A 9,272-nucleotide genomic window follows, 5' to 3' on the forward strand; every position below is an offset into this window, starting at 1 on the left:
GGTCCCATGATCCTGGTCCTGCTGGTAAGAACACAAACCTGGGTCCCATGATCCTGGTCCTGCTGGTAAGAACACCTCCAGCCCTCCTCCTGCTGTCTCTGAGCTTTAATTAAAACATTTTGTCGTCTTTAGATTAACTTCGTCTTCCTGTTCAACATCGTTCGGATCCTGATGACCAAACTGAGAGCATCCACCACCTCCGAGACCATCCAGTACAGGTGGGACTGTCTGTACTGTCTGTGCTGTCTGTACTGTCTGTAATGTCTGTCTGTACTGTCTGTGCTGTCTGTGCTGTCTGTAATGTCTGTAATGTCTGTGCTGTCTGTGCTGTCTGTGCTGTCTGTAATGTCTGTGCTGTCTGTGCTGTCTGTAATGTCTGTGCTGTCTGTGATGTCTGTAATGTCTGTAATGTCTGTGATGTCTGTAATGTCTGTCTGTGCTGTCTGTGCTGTCTGTAATGTATGTGCTGTCTGTCTGTGCTGTCTGTGCTGTCTGTGCTGTCTGTGCTGTCTGTGCTGTCTGTAATGTCTGTGCTGTCTGTCTGTAATGTCTGTGGTGTCTGTAATGTCTGTACTGTCTGTAATGTCTGTAATGTCTGTAATGTCTGTGCTGTCTGTAATGTCTGTAATGTCTGTGATGTCTGTAATGTCTGTAATGTCTGTGCTGTCTGTGCTGTCTGTAATGTCTGTGATGTCTGTAATGTCTGTAATGTCTGTGCTGTCTGTAATGTCTGTACTGTCTGTGCTGTCTGTAATGTCTGTAATGTCTGTGCTGTCTGTAATGTCTGTAATGTCTGTACTGTCTGTGCTGTCTGTAATGTCTGTGCTGTCTGTGCTGTCTGTAATGTCTGTAATGTCTGTAATGTCTGTAATGTCTGTGCTGTCTGTAATGTCTGTAATGTCTGTGCTGTCTGTAATGTCTGTGCTGTCTGTGCTGTCTGTACTGTCTGTGCTGTCTGTAATGTCTGTGCTGTCTGTGCTGTCTGTGCTGTCTGTGCTGTCTGTAATGTCTGTGCTGTCTGTAATGTCTGTAATGTCTGTGATGTCTGTAATGTCTGTGCTGTCTGTAATGTCTGTAATGTCTGTAATGTCTGTGCTGTCTGTAATGTCTGTAATGTCTGTAATGTCTGTGCTGTCTGTAATGTCTGTAATGTCTGTAATGTCTGTGCTGTCTGTAATGTCTGTAATGTCTGTAATGTCTGTAATGTCTGTGCTGTCTGTAATGTCTGTAATGTCTGTAATGTCTGTAATGTCTGTACTGTCTGTAATGTCTGTGCTGTCTGTAATGTCTGTAATGTCTGTAATGTCTGTAATGTCTGTAATGTCTGTAATGTCTGTGCTGTCTGTAATGTCTGTAATGTCTGTAATGTCTGTAATGTCTGTGCTGTCTGTAATGTCTGTAATGTCTGTAATGTCTGTAATGTCTGTACTGTCTGTAATGTCTGTGCTGTCTGTAATGTCTGTAATGTCTGTAATGTCTGTAATGTCTGTAATGTCTGTAATGTCTGTGCTGTCTGTAATGTCTGTAATGTCTGTAATGTCTGTAATGTATGTAATGTATGTGCTGTCTGTAATGTCTGTAATGTCTGTAATGTCTGTGCTGTCTGTAATGTCTGTAATGTCTGTAATGTCTGTAATGTCTGTAATGTCTGTAATGTATGTGCTGTCTGTAATGTCTGTAATGTCTGTAATGTCTGTGCTGTCTGTAATGTCTGTAATGTCTGTAATGTCTGTGCTGTAATGTCTGTACTGTCTGTAATGTCTGTAATGTCTGTAATGTCTGTGCTGTCTGTAATGTCTGTAATGTCTGTAATGTCTGTGCTGTCTGTGCTGTCTGTAATGTCTGTGCTGTCTGTGCTGTCTGTAATGTCTGTAATGTCTGTAATGTCTGTAATGTCTGTGCTGTCTGTAATGTCTGTAATGTCTGTAATGTCTGTGCTGTCTGTAATGTCTGTAATGTCTGTAATGTCTGTACTGTCTGTAATGTCTGTAATGTCTGTAATGTCTGTAATGTCTGTGCTGTCTGTAATGTCTGTGCTGTCTGTAATGTCTGTAATGTCTGTAATGTCTGTACTGTCTGTAATGTCTGTACTGTCTGTAATGTCTGTAATGTCTGTAATGTCTGTACTGTCTGTAATGTCTGTACTGTCTGTAATGTCTGTAATGTCTGTAATGTCTGTAATGTCTGTGCTGTCTGTAATGTCTGTGCTGTCTGTACTGTCTGTAATGTCTGTAATGGCTGTAATGTCTGTAATGTCTGTGCTGTCTGTAATGTCTGTGCTGTCTTTGCTGTCTGTAATGTCTGTAATGTCTGTACTGTCTGTGCTGTCTGTAATGTCTGTGCTGTCTGTAATGTCTGTGCTGTAATGTCTGTAATGTCTGTACTGTCTGTAATGTCTGTAATGTCTGTAATGTCTGTAATGTCTGTAATGTCTGTAATGTCTGTAATGTCTGTAATGTCTGTAATGTCTGTACTGTCTGTAATGTCTGTAATGTCTGTAATGTCTGTGCTGTCTTTGCTGTCTGTAATGTCTGTGCTGTCTGTAATGTCTGTGCTGTCTTTGCTGTCTGTAATGTCTGTGCTGTCTGTGCTGTCTTTGCTGTCTGTAATGTCTGTGCTGTCTGTGCTGTCTTTGCTGTCTGTAATGTCTGTGCTGTCTGTGCTGTCTGTAATGTCTGTAATGGCTGTAATGTCTGTAATGTCTGTGCTGTCTGTAATGTCTGTAATGTCTGTAATGTCTGTGCTGTCTGTAATGTCTGTAATGTCTGTAATGTCTGTACTGTCTGTAATGTCTGTAATGTCTGTAATGTCTGTAATGTCTGTGCTGTCTGTAATGTCTGTGCTGTCTGTAATGTCTGTAATGTCTGTAATGTCTGTACTGTCTGTAATGTCTGTACTGTCTGTAATGTCTGTAATGTCTGTAATGTCTGTACTGTCTGTAATGTCTGTACTGTCTGTAATGTCTGTAATGTCTGTAATGTCTGTAATGTCTGTGCTGTCTGTAATGTCTGTGCTGTCTGTACTGTCTGTAATGTCTGTAATGTCTGTAATGTATGTGCTGTCTGTAATGTCTGTAATGTCTGTAATGTCTGTGCTGTCTGTAATGTCTGTAATGTCTGTAATGTCTGTGCTGTAATGTCTGTACTGTCTGTAATGTCTGTAATGTCTGTAATGTCTGTAATGTCTGTGCTGTCTGTAATGTCTGTAATGTCTGTAATGTCTGTGCTGTCTGTGCTGTCTGTAATGTCTGTGCTGTCTGTGCTGTCTGTAATGTCTGTAATGTCTGTAATGTCTGTAATGTCTGTGCTGTCTGTAATGTCTGTAATGTCTGTAATGTCTGTAATGTCTGTGCTGTCTGTAATGTCTGTAATGTCTGTAATGTCTGTACTGTCTGTAATGTCTGTAATGTCTGTAATGTCTGTAATGTCTGTGCTGTCTGTAATGTCTGTGCTGTCTGTAATGTCTGTAATGTCTGTAATGTCTGTACTGTCTGTAATGTCTGTACTGTCTGTAATGTCTGTAATGTCTGTAATGTCTGTACTGTCTGTAATGTCTGTACTGTCTGTAATGTCTGTAATGTCTGTAATGTCTGTAATGTCTGTGCTGTCTGTAATGTCTGTGCTGTCTGTACTGTCTGTAATGTCTGTAATGGCTGTAATGTCTGTAATGTCTGTAATGTCTGTGCTGTCTTTGCTGTCTGTAATGTCTGTAATGTCTGTACTGTCTGTGCTGTCTGTAATGTCTGTGCTGTCTGTAATGTCTGTGCTGTAATGTCTGTAATGTCTGTACTGTCTGTAATGTCTGTAATGTCTGTAATGTCTGTACTGTCTGTAATGTCTGTAATGTCTGTAATGTCTGTGCTGTCTTTGCTGTCTGTAATGTCTGTAATGGCTGTAATGTCTGTGCTGTCTTTGCTGTCTGTAATGTCTGTGCTGTCTGTAATGTCTGTGCTGTCTTTGCTGTCTGTAATGTCTGTGCTGTCTGTGCTGTCTTTGCTGTCTGTAATGTCTGTGCTGTCTGTGCTGTCTTTGCTGTCTGTAATGTCTGTGCTGTCTGTGCTGTCTGTAATGTCTGTAATGTCTGTAATGTCTGTAATGTCTGTAATGTCTGTGCTGTCTGTAATGTCTGTAATGTCTGTAATGTCTGTGCTGTCTGTAATGTCTGTGCTGTCTGTAATGTCTGTAATGTCTGTGCTGTCTGTAATGTCTGTGCTGTCTGTAATGTCTGTGCTGTCTGTAATGTCTGTAATGTCTGTAATGTCTGTGCTGTCTGTAATGTCTGTGCTGTCTGTAATGTCTGTAATGTCTGTGCTGTCTGTAATGTCTGTGCTGTCTGTAATGTCTGTACTGTCTGTACTGTCTGTAATGTCTGTAATGTCTGTGCTGTCTGTAATGTCTGTGCTGTCTGTAATGTCTGTGCTGTCTGTAATGTCTGTAATGTCTGTAATGTCTGTGCTGTCTGTACTGTCTGTAATGTCTGTGCTGTCTGTGCTGTCTGTACTGTCTGTAATGTCCGTGCTGTCTGTAATGTCTGTGCTGTCTGTAATGTCTGTGCTGTCTGTACTGTCTGTAATGTCTGTGCTGTCTGTCTGTAATGTCTGTAATGTCTGTGCTGTCTGTAATGTCTGTGCTGTCTGTGCTGTCTGTAATGTCTGTACTGTCTGTAATGTCTGTAATGTCTGTGCTGTCTGTAATGTCTGTGCTGTCTGTAATGTCTGTACTGTCTGTAATGTCTGTAATGTCTGTGCTGTCTGTAATGTCTGTAATGTCTGTAATGTCTGTAATGTCTGTGATGTCTGTAATGTCTGTGCTGTCTGTAATGTCTGTGCTGTCTGTAATGTCTGTAATGTCTGTAATGTCTGTGATGTCTGTGCTGTCTGTAATGTCTGTGCTGTCTGTAATGTCTGTAATGTCTGTGCTGTCTGTAATGTCTGTGCTGTCTGTACTGTCTGTAATGTCTGTAATGTCTGTACTGTCTGTAATGTCTGTAATGTCTGTAATGTCTGTAATGTCTGTGCTGTCTGTAATGTCTGTAATGTCTGTAATGTCTGTGCTGTCTGTGATGTCTGTAATGTCTGTGCTGTCTGTGATGTCTGTGCTGTCTGTAATGTCTGTAATGTCTGTGCTGTCTGTACTGTCTGTAATGTCTGTGCTGTCTGTGCTGTCTGTAATGTCTGTAATGTCTGTAATGTCTGTAATGTCTGTAATGTCTGTAATGTCTGTAATGTCTGTGCTGTCTGTGCTGTCTGTAATGTCTGTGCTGTCTGTGCTGTCTGTAATGTCTGTAATGTCTGTAATGTCTGTAATGTCTGTGCTGTCTGTAATGTCTGTAATGTATGTAATGTCTGTAATGTCTGTAATGTCTGTGCTGTCTGTGCTGTCTGTAATGTCTGTGCTGTCTGTGCTGTCTGTAATGTCTGTAATGTCTGTAATGTCTGTAATGTCTGTAATGTCTGTGATGTCTGTAATGTCTGTGCTGTCTGTAATGTCTGTGCTGTCTGTAATGTCTGTAATGTCTGTAATGTCTGTAATGTCTGTAATGTCTGTGCTGTCTGTGATGTCTGTGATGTCTGTAATGTCTGTGCTGTCTGTAATGTCTGTAATGTCTGTAATGTATGTAATGTCTGTGCTGTCTGTGATGTCTGTAATGTCTGTAATGTCTGTAATGTCTGTAATGTATGTAATGTCTGTACTGTCTGTGCTGTCTGTAATGTCTGTAATGTCTGTACTGTCTGTGCTGTCTGTAATGTCTGTAATGTCTGTGCTGTCTGTGCTGTCTGTGCTGTCTGTAATGTCTGTAATGTCTGTGCTGTCTGTAATGTCTGTAATGTCTGTGCTGTCTGTAATGTCTGTAATGTCTGTAATGTCTGTGATGTCTGTAATGTCTGTGATGTCTGTAATGTCTGTAATGTCTGTAATGTCTGTAATGTCTGTAATGTATGTAATGTCTGTGCTGTCTGTGCTGAAAGCTCGTCTCCCTGCAGGAAGGCAGTGAAAGCAACCCTGGTGCTGCTGCCTCTGCTGGGAATCACTTACATGCTGTTCTTTGTGAATCCTGGAGGAGAAGATGAAGTGGCTCAGATCGTCTTCATCTACTTTAACTCCATACTGGAGTCCTTCCAGGTCCTTCATCACACCTTCATCACACCTTCATCATCCTCACACACAGAGACACCTAACATGACCTTTAACCTCAGACACAGAGAAGCCTAACTTGACCTTTAACCTCAAACACAGAGAAGCCTAACATGACCTTTAACCTCAGACACAGAGAAGCCTAACTTGACCTTTAACCTCAGACACAGAGAAGCCTAACTTGACCTTTAACCTCAGACACAGAGAAGCCTAACATGACCTTTAACCTCAAACACAGAGAAGCCTAACTTGACCTTTAACCTCAAACACAGAGAAGCCTAACTTGACCTTTAACCTCAGACACAGAGAAGCCTAACTTGACCTTTAACCTCAGACAGAGAGAAGCCTAACATGACCTTTAACCTCAGACACAGAGAAGCCTAACTTGACCTTTAACCTCAGACACAGAGAAGCCTAACTTGACCTTTAACCTCAGACACAGAGAAGCCTAACATGACCTTTAACCTCAAACACAGAGAAGCCTAACTTGACCTTTAACCTCAGACACAGAGAAGCCTAACTTGACCTTTAACCTCAAACACAGAGAAGCCTAACTTGACCTTTAACCTCAGACACAGAGAAGCCTAACTTGACCTTTAACCTCAGACAGACAAGCCTAACATGACCTTTAACCTCAGACACAGAGAAGCCTAACTTGACCTTTAACCTCAGACACAGAGAAGCCTAACTTGACCTTTAACCTCAAACACAGAGAAGCCTAAATTGACCTTTAACCTCAGACACAGAGAAGCCTAACTTGACCTTTAACCTCAGACACAGAGAAGCCTAAATTGACCTTTAACCTCAGACAGAGAAGCCTAACTTGACCTTTAACCTCAGACACAGAGAAGCCTAACTTGACCTTTAACCTCAGACACAGAGAAGCCTAAATTGACCTTTAACCTCAGACAGAGAAGCCTAACTTGACCTTTAACCTCAGACAGAGAAGCCTAACTTGACCTTTAACCTCAGACAGAGAAGCCTAACTTGACCTTTAACCTCAGACAGAGAAGCCTAACTTGACCTTTAACCTCAGACACAGAGAAGCCTAACTTGACCTTTAACCTCAGACAGAGAAGCCTAACTTGACTTTTAACGTCAGACAGAGAAGCCTAACTTGACCTTTAACCTCAGACAGAGAAGCCTAACTTGACCTTTAACCTCAGACAGAGAAGCCTAACTTGACCTTTAACCTCTGTCTCTGCAGGGTTTCTTTGTGTCGGTGTTCTACTGTTTCCTGAACAGTGAGGTAATTCATTCTTTATCTTTCTGTTTGTGCACAATGTTGGTGGTCATATCCAGTATTTACCTGTGTGTGTGTGTGTGTGTGTGTGTGTGTGTGTGTGTGTGTGTGTGTGTGTGTGTGTGTGTGCGTGTGTGTGTGTGTGTGTGTGTGTGTGTGTAGGTCCGCTCTGCAGTCAGGAAGCGTTGGATACGTTGGCAGGACCGTCACTCCCTCCGGAGCCGGGTGGTGCGCGCCACGTCACTGCCGACCTCCCCGAGCCGTGTGTCCTTCCACAGTATTAAACAGTCCTCTGACCTCTGACCTCTGACCCTCAGACTGTCTCCATGGCAGCAAATCAGTCACATCAATGATGTCATCCCTCTCAGCGAATCAGAGGCTTTTTTTCTGTGGACCTGATTCAGGTCAGCCAATCACAGTGCAGGATACAAACATATGGATCCAATCAGACACAACCTGTCTGTCTGGACCCATCGCTCATCATGTTCTGACCAATCAGCTGCTTCCACAGGACCCATCGCTCATCATGTTCTGACCAATCAGCTGCTTCAACAGGACCCATCGTTCATCATGTTCTGACCAATCAGCTGCTTCCACAGGACCCATCGCTCATCATGTTCTGACCAATCAGCTGCTTCCACAGGACCCATCGCTCATCATGTTCTGACCAATCAGCTGCTTCCACAGGACCCATCGTTCATCATGTTCTGACCAATCAGCTGCTTCCACAGGACCCATCGTTCATCATGTTCTGACCAATCAGCTGCTTCCACAGGACCCATCGCTCATCATGTTCTGACCAATCAGCTGCTTCCACAGGACCCATCGCTCATCATGTTCTGACCAATCAGCTGCTTCCACAGGACCCATCGCTCATCATGTTCTGACCAATCAGCTGCTACTATAGTACTATAGATATAGATATAGATAGATAGTATTACTATAGTACTATAGATATAGATAGATAGTACTACTATAGTGCTATATATAGAGATATAGATATAGATAGATAGTACTACTATAGTACTATAGATATAGATATAGATAGATATGATGTTGCAGGTCTGTGTCTCTGCAGCTGGAGGTGAAGCTACACGTCAGAGAGCTGATTGGCCACCAGGTGGCGCTCCAATATGCTGACTGTGAATGTCTCTTCAGGTTCTTCTGCTCAACACAAACTGATGGATGTTTGTTTTGGTGCCAAACTCACAGATTACAACCACGTAAAATGAACTAAACTAATTAGAACTGACTTCAACCAATTACAAACATGTGAGTGTGTAACAGCTTCATGACAACCTTTAGATGTATTAAATAAGGTTTATTATTTAGATTTCAGCTCTATATTAATATTCTACTGATCCTTCAGTTCAGCCTCTGTCTGAAACAGGCCGTTTTAGCTCCTGTCTCTTGTCTGTTTTGTAGTTGCCATGGCGACGCAGTGAACACGACTGATTAGTGATCATTAACACCTTAGTAACCATGGTAACCACTGTAACCTTAGTAACCACAGTAACCATGGTAACAATAGTATACTTAGTACCAGTATTGAGAACCAACGAGGAAACACTCAGGAAGAAACTCTGTGTGTGTGTGTGTGTGTGTGTGTGTGTGTGTGTGTGTGTGTGTGTGTGTGTGTGTGTGTGTGTGTGTGTGTGTGTGTGTGTGTGTGTGTGTTTTAAGTAAAGGCATTAATTATTAGCTGGAAAATTTTGATAAAGTTTTGTAAATATTAAATGTATAGTTTCAGAGACATGAGGACCAACAGTGGCGGCTGGTTAACGCGTCGCCTCCACATATCCAGAGAAAGTCTACTTAAACATATTAAATATAAATGAATTAGATAAAGCTAAATCATTATGAAATAAAAAGTATTTGCTTGTAAAATGCATCTG

At 42.0% G+C, this 9,272-nt stretch overlaps 1 protein-coding gene across 1 annotated transcript in view; it reads left to right on the forward strand.

Annotated features, from left to right (window-relative positions):
* crhr1 (corticotropin releasing hormone receptor 1) overlaps positions 1-7,680 on the forward strand; it is a gene marked incomplete at its 5' end in the record, with an annotated part of 19,550 nt that extends 11,870 nt beyond the window's left edge. Inside the window, 5 exons of the mRNA XM_062438596.1 lie at positions 1-24; positions 133-218; positions 5,984-6,122; positions 7,342-7,383; positions 7,540-7,680. The exon at positions 1-24 is cut by the window's left edge and continues 49 nt beyond it. Coding sequence (XP_062294580.1) covers positions 1-24; positions 133-218; positions 5,984-6,122; positions 7,342-7,383; positions 7,540-7,680 — 432 coding nt within the window. The remainder of the gene's footprint in view (positions 25-132; positions 219-5,983; positions 6,123-7,341; positions 7,384-7,539) is intronic.
* Positions 7,681-9,272: the final 1,592 nt, after the last annotated feature.

The sequence above is a fragment of the Scomber scombrus genome, chromosome 18 (assembly GCF_963691925.1).
Source record: "Scomber scombrus chromosome 18, fScoSco1.1, whole genome shotgun sequence".
In the NCBI taxonomy this organism is placed as follows: Eukaryota; Metazoa; Chordata; class Actinopteri; order Scombriformes; family Scombridae; genus Scomber; species Scomber scombrus.